The sequence below is a fragment of the Paroedura picta genome, chromosome 2 (genome assembly GCF_049243985.1).
Source record: "Paroedura picta isolate Pp20150507F chromosome 2, Ppicta_v3.0, whole genome shotgun sequence".
Taxonomy (NCBI): Eukaryota; Metazoa; Chordata; class Lepidosauria; order Squamata; family Gekkonidae; genus Paroedura; species Paroedura picta.
The window spans coordinates 69,911,810-69,935,740 of NC_135370.1; the positions used below are offsets into that span (position 1 = coordinate 69,911,810).

At 42.9% G+C, this 23,931-nt stretch overlaps 1 protein-coding gene across 15 annotated transcripts in view; it reads right to left on the reverse strand.

Moving 5' to 3' along the window:
* Positions 1-23,931, reverse strand: part of BIN1 (bridging integrator 1) — a 139,154-nt gene that overhangs the window by 39,399 nt on the left and 75,824 nt on the right. For 8 of the 15 annotated variants that reach the window (XM_077320585.1, XM_077320582.1, XM_077320576.1 and 5 more), the window contains 6 exons: positions 21,763-21,870; positions 17,196-17,288; positions 7,972-8,057; positions 7,677-7,752; positions 5,638-5,720; positions 1,369-1,413 (listed from right to left, as the gene is read on the reverse strand). In XM_077320585.1, coding sequence (XP_077176700.1) covers positions 1,369-1,413; positions 5,638-5,720; positions 7,677-7,752; positions 7,972-8,057; positions 17,196-17,288; positions 21,763-21,870 — 491 coding nt within the window. The remainder of the gene's footprint in view (positions 1-1,368; positions 1,414-5,637; positions 5,721-7,676; positions 7,753-7,971; positions 8,058-17,195; positions 17,289-21,762; positions 21,871-23,931) is intronic. The other 7 variants (XM_077320584.1, XM_077320577.1, XM_077320589.1 and 4 more) reach the window with 3 other exon arrangements.

The following is a 23,931-nucleotide window of genomic DNA, read 5'->3' on the forward strand; positions in this document are numbered from 1 at the left end:
TCTTCCAAATCATTGGTTTTTATTACTCGGTTTGTACCCCACCCTTGTCTCCAAGGGGTCCCAAAGTGGCCAACATTGCTCCTCTTCCATTTCTTCCACACAAGAGCCTTGCAGGGTAGATTAAGATAGAGCGTTCATCTGTCTGGAGCAGTAGAAAAGAGCAAGATTGGCATGGTGGGACAAGAGGCAGAGCTGAACTGAGAAATCCCAGGGAAAAAAACCCAATGTATATACAATCATGAACAATGGATCTTGATGCCATTGGTCAGTTTCAGTTTAATTCCTGTGAAAGAACACTTGCATAATTTTATGGTTGGGGGTCACTGCAACATGAGGAACTGTATTAAAGGGTCGCAGCATTAGGAAAGTTGAGAACCACTGCTCTAGGATATGACAGAAATGAGCTTGTTTTTGTACCTTGCTTTTTACTACTTAAAGAAGTCTCAAAGTGGCTTATAATCACCTACCATTCCTCTCCCTACAACAGACACCCTGTGAGTGGATCTGTGACTGGCCCAAAGTCACCCAGCTGCCTGCATGTGGAGAAGGAATGGGGAATCAAACCCAATTTTCCATATTAGAAGAGGCTGCTCTTAACCACTGCACCAAGCTGGCTCCCAAGAAGAAGCAAGTGTGTGGGGAAGACAGAAACAAGCTTTGCAATCATTTTCTAGAAGGTAAAAAAGTTTTATGGGAGAGGCAAATCCACTAGAGGGAATGAAAAACACAGAAAACGGTGATTTCCTTTTGCCCTTGTGGCAAAGAACAAAACAAATCTCTGTATACTCGAGCTTTCTTCTCTTTAATTGGTTCTTCCTGCTATTAGTATCTTCAAACACCAACTTTTCAACTGGTTCCTGTAGTAGTTCCTTTTTAAAAGTTTGATATACAGACATTAGCATATGAAAATATTTAGCTCCATGTCATGGGAAACTTCACATGCTGATTTCTGCATATCAGGTCATGGCCCGTTACAGAAACAGCAACTTCTGTTTGCGCTGTTAAGCAACTATGTGGAGTATTGTGTACACAACATGAGCAGATTGGAAGGTAGTACTATTATTCTTCCCCCCTAATTGTTTTGGAAAACACGGATTCTTCATTTTAAGGTCTACTAAAAAAACCCAACTTTTAATTGAAGTGCAAAACCAGAAAAGATGTTAGAGCAAAGACTTTTTAAAAGTTATTTGGATTATTCAGACACGCAAAGATCCCAAAACAATTCCAAGGCAGAGCAGACGGAACCATGCAAGGAATTCCATTCCAGCCACTAAGTTAACTATACTAAGCTGTTAGAAATCAGTCTTGGGTTTGAACTTTAACATCCAGATCACAGCTTTCATGGAATGCAGCTTGCCATACCAGTACCTGCTCATCTTTTTCCTCAGCCTGGAGAACAGTTTAGTTTTCTTTCTGTTGAGGATGGTGCACATCAGTGAGCTCCATTACAACACAACACCACTAACCTAACAGAGGTACGAGCTCACACACTTACCATGATGATACTCAACTAAGCATAAATCAACTAAGCTTGGTCCAGACTTCACATGATTGATATTGAACCTTTTCAGTAAAGAAGCATTCACTAAGTGTTATGCAAATGCTTGGGGAATGGGAAGGGGAGAAAGGGCTCCTTCCTTTGCACATTACTCATCCCCATCTCTCCTTCTAGGTCCCTAGAAGGTATAACAGAAAGCATGGTAGAAATGGTGCAAGTTGAGAATGAGAGGGGATAGAAAGCCACATGCCCATATCCAGGAGCTGTCCATTGCCTTTCACAAGTCCCTTACTAAAGTCAACCTTTTGTACTCATATAAATCATAGCCACCATTCAAAATGAATTAATACAGTGGGGACAACAATATTTAAATCACTGGTGAGGCCAAGAACATGGTCATAGTAACATTAAACTGCAGGCATATTTATGGTTCTTTTCCAGTAGCTTAAAAAACATTTAATATTCTTCCTTGTGCCCCTGGAGAAGTCACCGTGTCCCTAAATCTTCCCCTTTCATCTCGTCACAGATCTTATCACAAGGTTCCTTTGGATTCAAACCAGCACCATGTGGGCAAATTTCACAGCAAGAGTAACAGGACAAAAAAGAAATCTTCCTGAGGATAAAAATGTTGGTTCCATGATGGCACAGCTACCTCCAGGAGGTTTCAGAAAGGACTGCATTGGAGTGGAAGTGTTAAAATTCAAGAAAGTTGCACTGAATCAAAACAGTTGGAGCCAACCGAGATGAAGAAATAAAAAATAACGGCCAAAACAGATACAAGAAGTGACATCAGTATTTTGAAAAGATTAATAGCTTTTCATGGGGCCCAGATTCAGATTTGAAGATGTTAGTTTTCATACCCCGCTAGTCACTACCCAAAATGAGTCTCACAGTGGCTTACAATCGCTTTCACTTCCTCTCTCCATAATAGACACCCTGTGAGGTAGGTGTAGCTGACAGAGCTCTGACAGGACCACTTTGTGAATACAGCTCTATCATGACTATGACCAGCCCAAGGTCATCCAGCTGACTGCATATGGAGGAGTGCAGAATCAAACCCAGATCACCAGATTAGAAGCCACTGCTCTTAACCCCTATACCAAAGTGGCTCTGATCACCCAAACATTGTGTTTGCTCTATCAGGGGAAATTACATGCCCTCTCCCTTCACCCAGGAAAGGAGAGACCTGTCAGCTGAAGACTTTGCCAAGAAAAACCAAGCTGACAACGGCAGAAATGAGCACTTCTTTATTGATGCATAAAGCCAGATGTACCCAGCCAAAACTAGTCCCAGAGGGGAAAACTCGTTTTCAACCCCTATCTGCATCAGTGGCTCTTAACATCTACCTATAGTTCAAAAAACATTTTTTTCTAATGCTTTAAATGGTTGACCATCTCAAAATATTCTCCGGACCTACTAGGTTCCTAATTTTTAAATTGTGTGGTCATACACCTACAATTGGACTATAGAGAGTTGTTAAGAGACATTGATGAAGATAGTAATTGAAAACAAGTTTTTCCTCCAGTTTTGGCTGTGTACATCTGGCTGTATGCAATAAAGATGCATCTGCCATCATCAGTTTGGTTTCTCCCCTTTGCCCAGCATTTTTTCCTTAGAAAACTAGTATTTAGGTGTACTGAGAATTTCACAGCAAGCACCATCTCTGAGTAAAAATAACCAAGTATTGTGTGTTGCTCGGTCTTTTCCAGTCTCATCTCTTCTCTCCTTCTGGCATTTTAAATGTTAACATTTAAGCTAGTGTCAGTTGTTGGGAAGAACTGTGTATATGACTGATAACTTTAACAGTAATAATTTAACCATGGTCTCAAGCTAATGTTCCACATGAGAGGTTGAAGAAATGCCAGACCACTGGGCTTGGGAAGACAATTATCCTGCAATTCCTCATTCAAAAACATGTGTGGAGATATGTGCAACAGACTGAATGTGCACAAGAGTGGATGCAAAACACTAGGTAAAGATCCCATGCTAGCCTCCCTTTGCTTTCCTAAAGCAGCACACCCGGGCCCCAGTTATCTTTTCCTTATGCCAGCACATTTATAACATTGCTGTTCACACAGCATGTGGGACTCAGAGCAGCTGGGAGTCCAAGTTCCTAAACTGCTTCATGACTCATGAATCTGGGTGAGAGCCAAAGACCATCTCATCCAGCTAGTGGGGCCTACCTTCCCCTTAACTGTAAAGGGGAGGGAGAAAAGTGTAACCTCACATTTAACCCTAACAATAAAACTCCCCCTTTTCCCTCTTGTTATAAAGTTGTGTTGGTTTCTTTGGCAAACAAAGTTCTAAGACAGATTTCTTTACAAAATAAGCTAGATTGGATGAAAAGAGGTAAGGAGTTCTTTGAAAACGGATCATGGTGATCCGTTTGCCTGACCTTTTCTCCTTTATCAGTACATAAGCTTCCCTATTTCTAGAACAAGCATGTCCAATTAATAGAAAGCAGAGTAGGAAGCAGCATCTAGTCCAAACTCCCACTCAGTGATTTAACAAAATATGTAGTCTTTCCAGCTCCCTAACTCCTCTTTCTGGGACACACAGGGCCTATTACTAGGCAGGTTCTTCAATCTGGATTTTAAAAGGGAAGGAGGAAAGTAACCTTCCACATGCAACAACTTCATGGAGACACGGAGAGCAATGGAGGGATTTGCTTCCACATTCAATAGAATAGTTCTCATCTTAAGGACAGTCCTAAAAAACTGTCATCCTGTTTCACTAAATGCGCTCTTAATGTGCAAGAGGTATCTCACTCCACCTGTAAACCGCTCCACAGGAGCGGTAGTAATAAAAGGGTAAGGGCAATGTGGGAGGAGAAAGGGGCGGGGTGAGTCCAGGATAAAAACTCGAAGGGGCCAATCAGGAGCCGCAAAGCAAAGCGGCTCCTGATTGGCCCCTCTGAGTGTCACTCCGGGAGGTGACGGGGCCTTGGTAAGAGCCTTCATGCCCGGAAAGGGGCAGGGCCACCGCGTCTTCGACACGGAGGCCCTGCTCCCATCAGCCAGAGAGGTAAGGGGGCTGGGAGAAGAGCCTTCACCACTGGGAAAGGAGCAGGGATGCTGCGTCAAAGACGCGGCGGCCCTGCTTCTTTCCTTGAGGCGAGGGTGCGGGAAAGGCTTATGTGGAGACATGGAGACATGGCGGGCCTGCTCCTTTCCCCGGGACGAAGCCGCGGCCTTGGGCGGGGGGGGGGGCAGGAAATGCTTTGTTCCAGGGAAAGGAGCAATCCCGCCACGTCTCCAACGTGGCGGGCCTGCTTCTTTCACTGGGATGTAGTTGTGGCTTCGGGGGGAGGGGAAAAAGGCTTCCCGGGAGGAAGCCAGGCCCTCGGGGGGAGAGGGTGGGGGGAGGGGACCCTCCTGCCCCCAGCCGCCTGCCCGCTAGCGCCCGCTGTATTGGGCCTACAGCGGACCTTTAGTCTTTGATAATGCAAAGCCACGGTGGCTGTGTTAAGCCCCACAGCTGAGAGAAAGTTCAACACCTTTCAACAGCAGCCTAGCACACAGAAATGTTGCTGGCTAAGGTTTTTTTGCCCCCATCGGTATATCTCCATATTGGGAAAAGCTGTGGTTACTAAACTGCTTCTTGCCAGCCTGCTGTTAGACAGACAGGGAAAAAGGTGATAGTCACCACCGAGAACGCCATCCATCCAAAAACACAAGAGATACAGTTTCCAACTTCTCCCTGCCCCCTTTTCTTATGAATTGTCTCCCTCTTCTTTCTCTTTAGATATTACTAAAGTATTTAAAACAATGTGCTTTTGATTTAAAATACTTCTTTCCAAGATGGATTCCCACCTTCACAGTACTCAGTGTACGTTAAGGACAGACTGCCTGGGGCCTGCTGGGGAAAAATGGAAGGATGGCTCCAAAAGGGCACAGACCAGGCGGCACTGGTTAACTTGAGTTGGTCAGATAGAAACAGACAGACATGGCAAGTAGTGCAAAGCCTAAGGTCCTATGAGTTCTCTTATGCAGAGTTATCCCTAGATCAATCCAATGAACTTCGCCTGCATAAGCTTGCACTGTAAAAATACACCAACACACCGCAGGCCCAATGTGTCCCGATGTCAGGCAGTTCTCTTATATTCCTTGACAAAGGATCATTGGTCGATGTTCACTAACCTTGGCTGAGCTTTAACAGGATAGGTGCTAGTTCCATGTTCTTTCTCTAGATTCACAAGGACATCATTCATGTTTTGGTTCAACTGAAACAAACAAACACATTTTTTTAAAGCTAAACAGAAAAGATTGAAAGACAGTACAAAAAAGAAGATTCAGAGTCCTCATCAGAAATGCATAATAACACCAATATCCCCAGGCACTGTCCAAAGGGAAATGGTCTTGTTCCAATTTCTTCTGCTTCACAGTCACATAACCCTATCTGCATCATTTGATATCAAGAAACAGGTGCCACATGAGCTAAGTCTGTATCTCATTTACCCAACAAATTCAGCTCATGTCTCTTCTGTTTCCTCTGCTTCAACCACCACACACTTGCACTATTGTTGAGCCCTTGCGTTAACACAGGGTCTTTGTTTCTCTTTGGAAACTAATGCCTTCCTTCTGCTCTTTCTTCCCATCTGCAACTACGAAACTTGCCTACAACTGCAGACTTGGTTGCTATGGAATCAGAATCTGTGAAAAACACACACACAGAGACAGACAAGTTTAGGCTATGCCTAGCATCCACAGTGGGGAAGATGGGGTAATCTATGCCAACAATAATTTGCCTGCCATGGCAGCAATTCAGGGGCAGTCTACCCCAGCTCTAATAAAATATAGAGATCTAGGAAAGGGAAACTTTCACACAGATAAGTTTCACCAAGGGAAAACAGAATACAAAACTTTGTTACTAAGTAATAACAGACTGTCCAGTCTTGCTTCACAACATGCTACAGTATGCCAAACTCATTTCAAGTAACAGATTTCCTGCCCTACAAATTAAGTGATGGAATGACCCAGTCAGATTTTGTGTTTCACCATTGAACAAAGTGGCATAGACTTTTGCAGCTCTCACCAAAGTCCTGTAGAAATGTTGGAGACTCATCCACAGGGAGATGTTTAGTTTTCTAAAGCAAATGTGCAGTTTTTTAAAGTTGTGCATTATACTAAGTACCATTTTAGAAAGTCTATCTCATGGGTAGTCAAACTGCGGCCCTCCAGATGTCCATGGACTACAATTCCCATGAGCCCCTGCCAGTGTTCACTGGAAGGCCGTAGTTTGACTACCCCTGGTCTATCTAATAGCAGGTCACTTAAGGAAATTAAATAGAATGAGAGTATGTCAGTTATCCTGAAAATGTGCCATAGCTGAGATTCTGCAAGAAAAAGGAAATCCAGTGGATAAGAAAATGTACAGTTTGGACAATGCTAAATGTATTTGAAGCAGAACTGTGTACAAATGATGATCATGACATTACAAAAATGTACAAGATTTTACTGAAATATGAAACAGAAGATAAGCAAGTGAACAAATATATAATTAAATGGCACAGAAATTTTAGCTTAAAAAATGAAAAGAAAAAGAAAATCCCTCAAGTCTAGGGACAAAGAATTGGGTGACTGAATTAATAAGATCAACAAAAGGCTAATTAAAAAAATAATGGAAGGAGCAAGATCATATAGTTGGGGAACAACTTTAGAGCCTTCTAGAGGAAACATTGGTCCTTGACCATTTCCAGTCTGGTCACAGAGTAGAGTTGGCTCTGGTCACCACCAAGCCTACAGTTGAAGCCCATGTAACACCAAAGGTACTGGCCTCCCTACACAGGCTCAGCTATGACAGAGTGGCGAATGAATAACATCAAGTGGCTAAACATCTCATTGGCACTTTATTCTCCCCCCGCCCCAGAATGGCATCAAGCTCCTCATGCAAGCACAAACTACTGCCAAGAATGTAAATAAATGTTATGCAGAATTTTATAATTGTAATAATTTCTAGAATTGTATAACAGTAACAAATTATTTTAGTTATGACAGTGATTTTATCATATATGTTGTAAACCACCCTGAGCCCATGAGGAAAGGGCGACATAAAAATCTAATAATACTGATTTATTTGAAAGGTGCTCCAAAAGAAGCTACCAATTACGTGAAAAACTGAAATGGGGAATTATTATATTATTCCAGGATACCAAAAAATGATAGTCAGCCATGTTTACCTTGCTCATTTCCTTATGGAAGTTCTCCTCCAAGCCTGCAATACTCTGGAATGTGTTGACGTAAAATCCAACACGACTGGTAAACAAAACACAATACAAATCAATGGAGTCAAAAATTTCAGTTCTTTCAGTCAGGCATTTGCAGGGTCACAGTGGTAAGCATGGACCGGATTACATGAACTTCACTGGACTGACACAACAGTTTGGTCTTCCATAGGGCCATCCCCAAAACTCTTCCACATACACTCTAATAAGTAAACAGATTGTCAAGTTACAGAGCTGTCTCCAGGCTCACCTATTCCATAGTGACGGCAGTTCTTCTTGAAGATCAATGTTCATCTCCTCAAACACTTTTTGAGCTTTTACTAACTCTTCTTCAGCCTGGAGAAGAGAGTGAAAACAATCAGCACAATGCATATAGAAATGCTCATTTTCAGAAGTTACCACGGAAAACTCCTTCTATGCTACACTGAAAAATGTCATGTACCCTGAAACAGACACATGAACTCAGGATGCCAGGATAAGTTTTTTTTTTTTCACAGAATGTTTTAGAGCAGGTAATTTCCATGCAGGATGCGATATTCTGAAAAAAGGAATGATTCTTCATCTTGTAAACTGGCCACCTGAGGAGAGCAGTAATCCAGATCACAAATCTGATGCTTGATTCAAGTGGGCAGTCATGTTGGTCTGAAGCAGCAGAACAAATTAAATTTGATGTTCTTTTTGCAGATTGGAAAAGGTGACCAAGATTATATAACAGACAATACTCTGTCAGGACTATATAAAAAGAAAAAAATCTGAATTATGACCCAAATGGAAATAGGTCCTATTTTTCACAAGGTTAAACCAACCATTATCTAACAGGGATTCCCAATTTCAATTAACTCCAAATGTGCACTTCCTAATTGTTCCATGCATTCTTCCTCACCATACTTTTCTCCCCTGTATAGATCCATCTTTCCATCTACTAAGAGTTCTCATATGCAGTCAAAGAACAAACACAGTGGTTCAGCTAGCGATGACTGCTAGCTGACTGACAGTCACCCAAATTTCCTTTCTTCTAAAAAAATCTCAATAATGCCCTACAGTGATAATTATGACATCTTTGCCCAGATACCCAAGAAAGTTGGAAATAGTGCAACATTCAGGTTAATGTGAATCTGAGACCAATTCCACACCGGCTGGGCTGCTCTGGGCCACCAATGGTGTGTTGTGACAGAGCAGCATACCCTGCCACTTCCTGTGTCCTGGCTTGGGGGCCATTTACTGCCATGGACCCTCTCCACCACAGATTTCTGCATCCTCACAATGCAGCACAGGCAGAACATTTCCACCACATGAGGGGGTGGCAGGGAGTGCTATTTGTAATCCCACCTTTGAGCCAATTTTTAAAATGCTCCATTTGGCCCCATACCACCACAAAGTGTGCGGAACCAAATGGGAAATTTTTTTGTCCCTGCTGGGATGCCGTAGATGGGGAGGAGTCAGGCCTGGAAGGCTCAGCTCTTTCCCATCCACACAGGCCTGGCCCAGCATAGCTGTGTATGCTGCCAATGGGGAAAATGAAAGGCCTAAAGCAGGCCAGGGCTGGAAGGGGGCTGACACCAACATCACATGGTAGCGGGGATTAGCCCTACTGCCATACAAGCCCCCCCCCCAGGCTTTCCCCCCCATGTGGAATCAGTCTGAGGGGCCTCTCCGTGAATTCTGAACATTGATTTCATCACACCATTTTAAAGGATACTGTAGAGCTATGAAAGTTACAGACAACAGCAATCACTGTGATCAGGGTTCATCAAGTCTAGCATCCAGTTTCCAACACTGATCTGCCAGGTGTTTCCAGGAAGCCCATAAACAGGGCATGAAGGCAGCAGCCCTTTTCTATTTGCCCTGGCAATTTTTTAAAAAACGTTTGTGAACATGGAGGTTCCATTGAACCCTCAAGGGTACTTGACATTGAATTTCCTACCATCCATTAATTTTCCATTGTTAAAGCCCTCTTAACAGCAAATTTCATACATGAAGTATTGCACAAAGGAATGCTTCCTTCTACCTCTCCTGAATTTGCTATGATTTATTGAGAGAGGGAGAGGTAAATGCTCTACATTTATTTTCATCAAACCATACAATGTCATCTGGTCCCTCATAGACTTTAGACATTTTTTACTTTATTTTTTAAAACCCCTAAGTGAAGTAACCTTTCCTTGTGGGAAAGGTGTTCCAACCTACTGGATTGGGGCTGTCATAACTCTTTGAGTGTACATATATGTATCAGTTTAAGGTTGATACACGCCAAGAGTTATGATAGTCATGGTTGGAAAGAACTATTAAACCTGCATTACTTGGATGTTTGTGCTTAAAAGTTTAAGATCGCCTTCATACAACGCAATGCTATTATCACATAGGATATATGGAATGCTTTATAATCAACTTGCCTTGGCACTAACACATATTTATACGTTATAGTAAGCATGCACATACAAAAATGTGACCACTGAGTAAGACCTTGCAGGCCAAAGTGCGTTTCTTCCTGTTTTAATGCAGTTCAAGATTATCAACCTAGATGTATTGAATTATTGGTCTGGTTTTATTGGTTCAAGGTTTTTAACCGAGAAGTATTGAAATGTATTAGGCTATATAGATTCAAAACTTTTGAGCTCAAATATTCAACACTGCAAGAGTGGATTATGGCAGGAAAAGAAACATAAGTAGCCTGTTTATACTCAACCACAAAGAACATGAATGTCACAAAGTCACAAGCCACTATGGAGTGCTTACAGAATACATCACTGTCATGCACTGGACTTCTGAAAGCCTCTGTTTTCAAAAGACATCTGGGTTCCCTGTCCTTGCAAAAATAATAATACAAGGGGAATCTCAGAACATCTATGCAGGATATTAATGGCAGAAAAACTACTGAATACTGGGTCAGATTCTCTGGCTAAAGCATAGCTTTGAACCTTCTTAGAGAAGGCACCTAATCTTATACAAATATCCTTTTTTTCTTAAAAGTATGAATTATTGTTTTTAATTTTAATCCCAGTCTAGATTCTGGAATAAAGAAATGACAGATATATCTATATATGTGCAGAAAAGAACCAACATACTTATTGGCTGAATGAACCAATAACCAGAATTCAGTTGCAAGACTGGTTTGGATCACATGGGTTGTCTCTGTAATATCATTGCTTTCTACTACTGTTCTAATCTGCTTCTGTGCTCCTTGGGGGGCAGGGACTATCTGAGATGAAGGATCTAGAAAAGCAATCCATGTGACTATGTATTTATTGTGACATCCTAGAATGAGGAAAAGAAACATCCAAGGCAATGTTCACTCTAGAAATGAGGGAAAGGAAAGGATTCTCAGGTCCAATTAAGGTTCCACAGGTTCTCCTAGAGTTTAATATGATTAAAAATTATAAGCAGCACTGTCTAAAGCACAATCAAAGGGCTGATAATAAATAAAATTAAAGACAATCCCTACCTATAGACTTCTGGTTTAATGTAGAAAGATAGCTCAGTTACAAAAAGGGTATGATAACAATGGAAGACTGAATCACCCCTGTTGCTTTACAAGGAAGCCTCTATCCCAGTCATACAGAAGGGCTGTTTTCCATACTACTTTCTTATTTCACAGAAGCATTTCCACAGGTCACTTGTTCCATGTGACCAACCCCCCCCCCCAATGTTACTGTTAATTGTTATTTATATTACAATGTGGTTTTGCAATGTTTTGATGCCTTATTTGAAAGTCGATGTTACAGTCTATATATTGTTCCATGTAAGTTGTATTATATAATGTTCAATGTAAACCACCCAGAGCTGCAAAGAAATGGGTGGGATGGATGGATGGATGGATGGATGGATGGATGGATGGATAGATGTTTAAAGACATTCCTTCATAATGGAAATTGCTTTCAGCTATCATCAAAGCCACTCTATCAATTAAGAGTGGAAACAGAAAAATAAAAAAATCATAGATACAATCATTCAGTGAAAAATACTGCTGTGTACTGATACTGTATTAACTAATTTTCATACTGGATATTTACTCAAATATAATTCAGAAATCCATCCTAGCAGAAGGTAAGCTTTACCTTAATCTCCCATTGGTATAACTGTCACAACATAATAATAGATGTCTATTTTACTACTTAAATATGTTGGGGGGGGGTTGTCTTTTACATAATCCTTTAAAACCACATTTAATTGTTATGGCATTTTTTAAAACTATGTGTACAGCCCATGAAGACCAAGTCTTCCCTGTAGAAAGATACCACAGGGAATTACCTAAAATGAGACCAAGAAACTGAACTTCCAGTTAAAATCTACTAGTGGATTTAAGAGTTCGCTTGCCACAAGGCTGCTGTTCTGGACTTGTTCCACAAAACAAAAGCATCAGTACTGCTTTCAGTCAGCATTTCAATGGGGAGTTGTGAGGAAGCAGGATTTTGCTGTGCTAAGCAATTCTTTTCCATCTATCCCTAATCACCCTGAAAACAGATTATAAAATGAAGCACATTGTTTGAGCAATTTTGAGCTAATTTGGACCTTAACCCTCTGGGGCTCTCCTCTCTAGAAGTGTCTTCATTTCAATTTTCATTTTGTCAGCAGGCTTTGTCTACTCAACAAAATTTGTTTTCAGGCCTTAAAGAAAGACTGGGATTATGACAATGAGAAACTGAGAACAGGGCTACATTTACATTAAGAGTTAGGGCCTTTCTGACTACCAATTATAAAATGTACCATAATGATCATCTAGTCCAGAGTGGTCCCCACCTGCCAGTCCGCTGGGCCTAGAGTACCCCCTTCCTGAAAATAAGGTTGTCAACTTCAGTTTGGGAGAATTCCTGGAGGTACACAGATAGTGTATGGGGAGGACAGTGTGCTCAGAGGGGACATAATTCCATGAAGCATAACCTCTGAAGCTGCCATTCAAACTGGCATTCTTCCCAATAAATCTACATTGTTGACCAAGGATCATTAAGGTTGCCCTGTACTCACATATCCCAGCACAAAAAGCAGTACAGCCAGCCAAATGACAGCCCACAGCACAAGTGCTCCTCTCTTGTACATATGAAGTGTTCCTATTCAAGGTTTTTAGCCATGGAAGTCACAGGACTTATGGAAGCATGTTATGGAAGCATAAGGACAGATGTGCATGCCAAATTTGTACTAACTCAGGCAATTTGCAGCTGAAGTGACAAGATAATTCAATTTGGAATCCTATCAACAGCTTGATAAATCTTAAAGCAATTTGATGCAGGAAACTGGGCACTTGTACTAGAAACCAGGCCAAAAAGAAGCCAAGGAGATTTTTGGGGTCATTTTTTTGTCTTAAATAGCTCAGGGCAAGCTTTCTAGGAACTTATGGTGCTGTCAACATAAAAATGAAGTAGAAAGAGAGACATCTGAATTCTTATTTACAAAAGCCTTTCTTCTGAGCTCATTTTATCTAGCCAAAGCCAACTATTTCTACAAGCTCAAACTTGCACTCATCCGTTATCCTTTTTATATTAGTAAAAAAAATCTCAAACCAACAAAAATGAAAGGATTCATTACTCCTGCTTTTACAGAATCTCCTCTAAAAGTAATCCATTCTTTCTGAAACATGATGCTGAGATTGGTGCAGACAATTTTAATAGCCCTCTGTGTGGTCTAAATAATCAACTATTAACCACCAAGTATCCAAGAATAGACATGGATGAAATTCCCAATTTGCAAACAGAAATGAATTTGCTGTCCAGAACAGGAAAGCAACGATGAGTTCCTCAGGAACACACACAAAATTGGGTTCCTTCCAGCCAAGGCGAAGATTTATTGCCCACTAATCATTAAGAAGTTTTTATACCTATTCCTCTGTTGCTCAGACCCTCATGATCTGGCAGTTGCATCATCCATTCCTCTAAGTGCGCTTAGGAGTTTGAGAGCCAAAATACAGTTTCCCTCCACCAGTGCAAGTGGGGCCCAGTGATGAACTGCACCTTTTATTGGTTTATGACACAGCTCCATACACACACGACTCATGAATTTTAAGAATAACTGGCTGGATTCCATTTCTGCTGGCAAAAGCTTCGCACAACACAGTCTTACTCCTAATCTAAAGCAGAAGGAGCCTCCAAATACATGTGAAGCTGCCCTGCTGGTGCTTGCTCAAGATCCAATTATGAAACTCCATGTAGGGGGAAGGGCAGAAACACTGATCTAGACTTGAAGGTGAGCTACAAAGCAGGATGTCCATACTGAGGCTGAACTCTGCAGATTACAAGGAAGAATGGAGAGAAAACTGCCTCTCCACTGTCCCTCCTCAGCTAGCCATACATTTAGTTCGAAATCAGGGGGAGGGCAGCAGAGACATCAGTAGTATCAAAATCGGCAGGGTTTTTTCCCCTCCCCATTAGAAGCCCAGGAAATATGGACTGAGGAGAGAGAGAAGACTAGTGATCAGAAGAAGCAGGTAAAGGAAGGTACCAGATGGAACAGGGCAATGCTGGGAAGATTTCTCTACTTAAAGAAAGAACAAAGTTTGAATCCAGAGGCACCTTGAGGACCAATAAAGTTTAAATCTGGGTATAAGTGACTGTTCACATGCACAATTCTTCAGATACAAACTTTGTTTTGTTATTTCAGACCAACCTAACCACCTAAATCTACTAAAAGACAGTTAGTTGTTCACCAGAACTGATACAGTACAAGAAAGAAAGTGGCAGAGATATAGCACCTCAGAAACCACAGGCATTACAGCATAATATACGAATAATCAGCAACAATGTGCATGCGCCATCTCTGGGTCATAGCTCGGACCTGAATTTTAGAATCATAGAATCAGTTGGAAGGGGCCATACAGGCCACCTAGTCCAACCCCCTGCTCAACGCAGGATCAGCCCTAAGCATCCTAAAGCATCCAAGAAAAGTGTGTATCCAACCTTTGCTTGAAGACTGCCAGTGAGGGGGAGTTCACCACCTACTTAGGCAGCCTATTCCACTGCTGAACTACTCTGACTGTGAATTTTTTTTCCCTGATATCTAGCCTATATCGTTGTACTTGTAGTTTAAACCCATTACTGCGCGTCCTCTCCTCTGCAGCCAATGGGAACAGCATCCTGCCCTCCTCCAAATGACAACTTTTCAAATACTTAAAGAGGGCTATCATGTCCCCTCTCAACCTCCTTTTCTCCAGGCTGAATATTCCCAAGTCCCTCAACCTATCTTCATAGGGCTTGGTCCCTTGGCCTGGTGGCCAAGGACCTGGTGTCAAACATGGTGACACTGGGGCTCTCGCAATTTGTTACTGGTCCTACCTGCCAGGCCAGCCACACCCTTGATTTTATCTTTAGTGCCGGGATAGAGGTGGATCATGTAGTGATGTCAGTCATTCCATGGTCAGACCACTATGCCCTGCACGCTTGGATCAAGTTGCCACCCCTTCCCTATTTGGGTGGGGGGCATATTTTAGCCCACCCACAGAGACTTATGGATCCAATTGGATTTCTGAATGCTCTGTGGGACCGAATGCCTCCTGGCAACTTGTTGATGGCTGGTGGAGGACTGGTGGGATCCCGCAGGGGATGGTGCTTTCCCCCCTCTGTTTAACATCTTTATGTGCCCTCTGGCACACCTTGAACAGAGTTTTGGGTTGGGTTGTCATAAGTATGCAGATGACACCCACCTCTATCTCCTAATGGATGGCCAGCCCCAGAACTATTCACCAGATGTTTGGAAACCGTAACTGTATGGCTCGAGCAGAGTCATCTGAAACTCAACCCCACCAAGATTGAGGTTCTATAGCTGGTAAGGAAGGAGGCATGACAGGAAGCGCACTTACCCACTCTGGCCAGGACACAACTGAACACTGCATCCATGACTAGAAATTTGGGGGTGATTCTGGATGCCTCGCTGTCCATGGAGGTGCAGATCACAAAGGTAGCCTGCCAGGTGTTTTACCAACTGTCAGGTGAAGCTACTAGCTCCCTACTTGATTTCTGAGCACTTAGCCAGGGTGATCCATGCGACGGTCACCTCCAGAATTGACTTCTGTAACTCACTCTATGTGGGCCTGCTCTTATCCCTGACCCGGAAATTGCAGCTGGTGCAAAATGCGGCTGCTCAGGTCCTCACTGGTACACCTTGGAGGGCCCATATCCAGCCAGTACGGAGGCTGCATTGGTTTCCAGTTGTGGCCTGGATTAGGTTTGACCTTTAAGGCCCTTTGCAGTCTGGGACCCGCATATCTGAAGGACTGTCTATTGCCCTATTTGCCCTGCAGGGCTTTATGCTCTGCAGGTAGTAACTTGTTGGTGATGCCTGGCCCTTGAGAAGATCACCGGGCCTTGAGCAGGGCTAGGTCTTTTCCGGTCCTTGCCCCAACCTGGTAGAATGAGCTCCCGGAAGAGCTGAGGACCCTGCAGGAGCTTTCAGCATTCTGCAGGGCTTGCAAGACAGAGCTCTTCTGCCAGGTCTATGGTCGAGGCCAGGGCAGGGAAGATCAGATCGGTCCCCAGAAGAGATCCCAGATCCCCCTATGGCATACCAGGAGGCAGCCTCAGTGGCTGTGGGGATTGGAGAGTATTGCCGCCAGGGGTAATTTTAATGGGGTATTATATGTGTTATGTGGGGGTTTTATCTTGTAACCCACTGCAAGATGGCTTGCCAGGAGCAGTGGGAAATAAATCAAATAAATAAATAACAAGAGGCCCTGGAGCCAAATCTGACCTCCTCAGCACCATCATACCTCTCCCACTTCTTCCATTTCTATACAGGAAAGAAAGGTGTGATGGATACAATGGCTATGGAATTGAAATTCGCAGACAGTAAAATAGAATTTACTGTAGCAATAGAGAAAGCAGAATTTCCAGCATGAGATTTTGTGAGTCAGAGCCAAAGTTGGTAGCCACTGGCTGGCACTCATCAAGAATCTGCAGGAGTTGGAGGGGAGGACATAGAGGGAACTGTCAACGTCCAGGGAGAAAACTCAGAAGTGATGTCATGACTCTCTAGGAATTGTCCCAAACTCTATGGTAAAATTGTAGATTACTAGAGTGAACTGACATCATTGTCAGTTTTTTTCCTAGAAGAAACATCATGCTGTTACCAACAACGGTTTTTCCCCTTTTATTTTTCTCACACTGGAAGAGCAATGGTGGAAAACAGAATTTGATTCTAGTAGAAAATTGGTCTTACTACTTCAGATGCTATGGAAAGAGAATCATTCTGGAGAGATTTATAAGGGGAAAAAAACAATGGGTGAGGGGAGGAGTTGGACCAGAGACAGGGTTGGTGTGAATCCTTCCAGAAAACTGTCAGATGAGATTTTGTGTATACTGTTTTTGATAGCCCTGTCTTTTAACATCAACATGGGACCAGCACAGAGAAAACCAGAGTTGCAATTTTAGAAAAAAGGGTAGCTACCAAAAAGTGGGATTTTAGAGTGAACGTTGCCTGTGGATTAAAAGCACAGCACAGAGTTGGGGACAGAAATAGCACATGCAGGGTTAGAGAGCAAGGTAAGCAGACTGTCACCTGGTTCCGCAGCAGATTAGTCTGAGCTACGAGATGCGCTTGTAGCTTTCCTTGGCACCACTGCGGCGCAGCTTTCTCTAGCAACGAGACAGGCTGTGCGATAGCATTTTCAAAACAAAAACAAGAGAACAGATGGACATCTTTTGAGCTTTTCCTTTTAAAGTGAACAGCAGAAGTGTTACGGGGCCAGGCTGAGCCAAGGACCCAGAGAAAAGGAAGAAAAAAGACACATTAAGAGACAAGTAAGGGGTGGTTCCCATGTAGCATGCCAAGTCAAGCAGTAATTAACACTCCCACAGTATGCTCAAAGGGCACCAAAAGGTCAGGAGAGCTTACAAACAGTCCAGCTGCAGAGAAACACAGAAAAGAAATTGTTAGTCATTTAGAAGGCAATGAATTGCAGCTTTGGCATTTCCCTTTGTGAGATACCAGCAACTTTCAGAGAAGAGGGGATTAAACAGACATTGTTATTACAGACATGCAGGTTTAGAACTTGCAGCACTTTTTTTAAGCATAATATAAAATAAGTAGCAATAGCGATAGCTGCTCTTAAAGCTTGTCCTTTCATCAACTGGATGGTAGCGAGAGAGATACCCACTGCAGGTTCTTCACCCACTGCAAGATTAAGATGGAAGCTGGACCTACCATATTTCTCCCTGCCACGCTAGCTATTATGGAGCCTTTTTTGGTCAGAAGTTGGGATGCAAATATTATAAATACAGCCATAAGGCACACAATGGGTTAGGGTTGCCACTTCTGGTTTGGAAAATAGCTGGAGACTTTGGAGGTAGACCTAAGAATAGGTGGGATTTGGGGCAGGGAGGAACCTCAGTAGAATCATCATCATCATATTTATAATCATCCTCTCTCCCATAATGGGCTCAGGGTAGTTTACAACATGGTTAAAATACATTAGAATACATAAAACAATTTAATGTATTTAAATTAAAATTAATATGCTAAATTTTAAAATTAACCTCTGGCTCACTAATTAATAATAACAACTATCTAACTACCCCCCATCCCAGTCACCATTTATCATTGCCTGCCCGTTGACTATGGCAAGTGGCCTCCATCAGTGGCATGGAAAGAGAGGGGAACCTGAGAGGGGCACAAGGAGGCCCATACTTACTAAATCACTCTGGCCTCAACCACAACCCTGGTTGAGTGCAGTCTTACAGGCCTTGTAGAACTGTGATAGCTCTATCAGGGTCCTGATCTCAGCTGACAGCTCTTTCCAACAGGTCAGAGCCAGGCCTGAAAATATCCTGTCTCTGGTCCAGGCCAGTCAGATGTCTTTGGAGCCAGGGACTATCAACGAATTTGCTCCAGATGAACTGGAATGCAATGGAGTCCACCCTCCAAAGAAGCCATTTTCTCCAGGAGAACTGATCTCTGGAGAATAAGTTATAAAACTAGAGAATCCTCAGGTCTCACCTGGGGATTGGCATCCCTAGATGGGGTTCTAAGAAACAACATGTTGCACAAAAGGGGAAAGATGACTGATACTTCTCAGATGACCTCCTAGAGTCCTCCTAGTCTGAGGAAGAACAACTTTGAATTTTCTGTGTCAATTCTGTTACTCTTTGTTCTCAACATAAACTAGTATTCTTTTGAAATATATGTAGTTTTATTATATAGTTTATACAGAAAGCCCTCATAAAATTAATTGTATTAATAACAACTTTAATCAGCACCAGAAAAAGTGGTAGCATATTAATTTAAAAAAACAAATAGAACTGACCTGGTTAAAAAGTGGGGTTTATAAAATCTAGGAACTATTTGAAGAGGCAGTATATAAATACTCTAAACAAACAAATAATACATTTTCTGAGTGCTTATAATAAAGTGGTATTGACTCACTAACAAGCTCAGAAGCTGCATTTAGTATGCACATTAACTCTTAGTTGGCTTCTTTCCATATTACACTGCTTTCAAAAACATTAGTTGTGCTTTCTGGGCTAGTACTCTGCAAATCTAAAATGTCTGGTAAATTAGCAGTACAACACGAAATAGATTTACTTGCTTCTTTGTCCACTGAAGGCAACGGGCTTAGAAGACTATAATTTAGTTTAGCATTGCAGCCTTTCTTGTCCAATCCTATGCAGATTTACCTGGAAGTAAGCCCCACTGAAGATAATGCAACTTAGATCTGATTATCTCCTAGTGGACTGCCGCCCAGACTCCCACCCAGATACATTTGCCAGATATTTGGAAGCCATAGCTGGATAGTTAGAGTAGAATTGCCTGAAACTCAACCTCTCCAAGATGAAGGTCCTGTGGCTGGGGAGGGCGGAGGCAGACTAGGAAACACAACTGCCTACTCTGCCTGGGGTGTAGCATAACACCCCACCCACAGCCAGGATATTCAAGGTTTTGGTACTAACCTTCAAGGCCATCTGCAGTCTGAGCCACACATATCTACAGGAATGTTTACTCCCCTCTTCATTCTGTGGGCCCAAACTTGTCAGTGATCCCTGACCCATGAGAGGTACACCTGGCCTTGACCAAGGCCAGGGCCTTTTTGGTCCTGGCCCCGACCTGGTGGAACGAGCTCCTGGGAAAGTTGAGGGCCCTGCCAGAGTTTTCTCAGTTCCACAGGGCCTGCAAAATGGAGCTCTTCCAACAGGTCTTTGGTTGAGTCCAGGGCAATTGTAGCCTCCTCCCTGAAATGGCCAGAACACCTGCCACTCTCCCACCATCTGCATCCTGAGACACACATTGGAGGCGTGTTGAGCAGGAGGTGGGTTATTAGCTTTTGCCACCAGGGTGCATGATCTTATTCTTTTTTTCTGGATTCTATTGTGTGGTTTTGTTGCTACCCGCCACAAGTCAGTTGCCGGGAGTGGCAAGCTATAAATTAAATAAATAAATATACATGCCCAGGATTGTGAAATTTAGTTCTTGTTTGTCATAGATTTGTCAAGTCATGGATGAATGACTTGAAACAAAACTATTTTAAACCTAAGGGTGGAGGCAAAAGCAGCAGCCTATCTTGTACAGCTTTACTAATCTATATCACCCCTCCCCTGCCATCACAGGAAGAAAGATGAATTTGACTTAGACTGTGCCTCTACCATAAATATCTAACCAAATATCTCAACAGAATAAAAGCAAATATTCAGCAAAGAGTAGAAATAATTATTCTATTAATAACAATTGTTGATTCTGTCAGAGTAAAGGAGCAATATTCATTAAGAGGCTAATGCAGAAGATACATAAACCCAGAAATGTTCCCAACTCATGTCTCTGTTGACTTATAACACTTAGCACATTTTCACACATCTTATCCATTTGATGCCTCTAAATAATTGTGAAACAGCCTTGGGGGATGAACAGTCTGGCCTCTCCAGAGCCAATCAGCTGCACCCTGACTGGCCCTGGCCCTATAGCTCCTGCCCTCCCTCACCCAGCCCTCACTGCCTGCCTCACAGACATGCCTGGCTGCTGCAGCTGGCATGTCTGTGAGTCTCCGCACTCCAGGGACCCAGGTAAGAGGATGCAGGGGGGAGGCGGCCCAGGATGGCTTCCCCCCGAGCTGAAAAGCACACCGTGGCCTTGCAGAGGCCGTGGGTGTGCTTCCAGTTCCAGAGAGAAGCCGCGTGGCTGCAGGGGGGGAGGGGCAAGAATGGCTTCTCCCCAGGCCTGGAAGCACACCCATGGCCTCACAGAAGCCGTAGGTGTGCTTCCAGTCCCAGAGAGAAGTTGTGCAGCTGCAGGTGTGATTCCAGGCCCCCGGGGAACCCACAGTGTCACGGGGTGGGGGGTCCAGCCTCGCCACCTTGTCGCAGTGGGGGGGGGGCTCTTAAGGCCCATTATTATGAACTGGCTTTGAAGCTAGTATTAAATTATGCTGTCCCAATCTGCTTCAGCAATTGTTTGCAAGTGGATTTTGCCATTTTTTGCAGTGAAATCCAGTTGTAAAGTACATATTTAGTGTGTGTTAAAGTGGCCACTATATCACTTGAATGGCCTCAGATGGGAACATGCAGCCATCTTACTTTTTAAGAGGTGCAATATACCCTCAAGAATATCCACAGTTTGGATGCAATCTGCTTTGTGATGATGCATCAAAGATGGCACTACATCTTGATTGTCAAAGCAAGTGAGATAGTGCAGCTCACCAGACAATGTCTACTGATGGACCAATCGTTGTTTACCAAAAAAAGAGATGGTGCTTAAGGAAATTTTTCATGGTGCACAAAGAGTGGCCTTCATCCTTTATGGGCTTTCTTTCTTTCTTTCTTTCTTTCTTTCTTTCTTTCTTTCTTTCTTTCTTTCTTTCTTTCTTTCTTTCTTTCTTTCTTTCTTTCTTTCTTTCTTTCTCTTTGACTTTGTCATCTCAACATAATTATATGTCTTTCCATGCCCCCTGTGAACAACCACTTTAATGCTGTTTTTAAAATTGGTATTTGCTCGTAGAACAGTATAAAAAGCTAGATCGGGGATTCTAAATTTTAAGTACATTGTCTTCTAATTGAAAGCAAGCAGCAATTAATTTAAAATCTGATTTCAAATACTCTGTCGCCAGTTCAAGAACAAGAGGGCCATCATGAGACCTCTTTACCTTGGCAATTTTGACTTCATCTTTCTTCTTTGCTGTCTGTAGCGATTCATAATGGTGCCTGGCACTGTCATAATCCACGAGTTTCCTTCCCCGTTTAGCTATGCGAGACTGGGGGAGAAGTTAAAGAGACAAAAGAGGATCATTACAGAATTCCACAGTCATGTAATCCAATGGAACAACAAACTCTACAGTCCAAACATACAGACATTTTGTACAGTATACCATTAGTTGGCAACCATCTGAAAACCAATTTATAGAAGGCAAGTCAGAAGACAAAATGGTCCCTTGAAGGAAAACACTTTGACTTATCATTTTCATTCTGTATGTAGCGAGATATTAATTGTATCCTTTGGCAGAATTTCAACAAACAGAAGGGTGATGATTTTCAACAATTCCCTAATCCTATGGTAGACTTCCAGCTCACCCTGAGTGCTGTTACTGGGGTACCCTATTCCCTCGTGATACCATTTGGGGTTGCGGTAGGAGGGGAAGGCAAGGAAAATAAAAATTCCTTCTACCAGCTGAAATGCTCTGCAAGGTCCATGCCTATCAATGCAACTACTTTAAGAGTACATTTGAAGACTGTAAGAGTACTAAAAGCAGACTGTTCAGCAGTGACAACAGTGGAGTGGGATCACTGGTCACCTCCCATGTCACCACCAGTTGGGCCTGAGTTATGCAGCATCCACAGCAGCAGCAACAAATGAATCAATATCTTTCTGGATCCCAGCTTGCTAACAGCTGTTCAGGACAGTGGTCCTCTAAGGACTTTCCTGTTAAATAAAACCAGCAGTCTGTCACTGGGCTGCTTTATACATGCCAGACACCAAGGCTGTATGAAGGAGAACAGGTGGCCTGGAAAACTGCTGCCATCTGTGTAGCAAAACAAAAATTACTCATTCATCTGGAGTAGAAATGTCAAACTACAGAGCTCATCTCACCACTCTGAAACCAGTTTTTGAAGTATTAAAAACATACAAAAAGCCACTTTTGATTTTATTCCTGTAATTCAAGCTAAATGCAGTTGCATGATCTTTGCCTAAAGGTAAAGGTAAAGGTATCCCCTGTGCAAGCACCGAGTCATGTCTGACCCTTGGGGTGACACCCTCTAGAGTTTTCATGGCAGACTCAATACAGGGTGGTTTGCCAGTGCCTTCCCCAGTCATGACCGTTTACCCCCCCCCCCCCCAGCAGCAAGCTGGGTACTCATTTTACCGACCTTGGTAGGATGGAAGGCTGAGTCAACCTTGAGCCGGCTGCTGGGACTGAACACCCAGCTTCAAGACAGCATTTCTGCTGCCTTACCACTCTGCACCACAAGAGGCTCATTTGCCTAGCCTTCTTCAAATTGATGTCCATATCACAGGTTGACTGAATGATTCAGTGCCAGAGGCAGGTCTAGTATCCCATACAAACACATAAGTGAAATGTTATTTATTCAAGATATAAAATGGTTAAGAGAAAAAAGGAAGAAACCTGGGTAGGTGGCCAGAAGGCAGCCATCGTGGTGTGCAGCAGAGTGTGGTAGGCTTGCACTAAGGAGAGCTGAGTTCAAACCTTGTAGGGTTGCCAGAACCCTGGTGGAGGCGGGGTCCTCCACTACCAAGCTCTCCCCTTCCAGCCACAGATCAGTTGGCTGGCAGGAAGTACTTACCAGGAGAAAGAAGGCGGCCTATACCACATTGCCTGTTGCACACAGGAAGTGATGTCATCACATCAGTGATTTCTTGACAGTGCTCTGGTGTTTGGGCAAAACTTCTATAGTTGAAGCCAGGTTTTGCTCAAATATCAGAATGTCACCCAAAAGCAGCTGGCATCCCTACCTGTGCAATGCCAACTATGTGGCCTAGGCCACTTTCTTTCTACTGGTAAGTCATCCCCATAACCCATTTCATAGGGCAGTACAGTTTTCAAATGGGATGACTGCATGTATAAATTCACTGGGTTCTTTGGAGGAAGTACAAATGAGGATAAATATACTCTATGTACTGCATTTATGGTATTCTCTCCAACTAGAGTTGTCAGCTTAGTGGGTTAGATCTGCCAGATCCAGGCTGGGAAACACCGAGAGATTTGAAGATGGAGCTTAGGGAGAACAGGGATCTCAAGGTGAAGTGATCTCTATAGTCTTGAAGACAGATGAAATTCCAGGGGATCCCCATGTTCCAC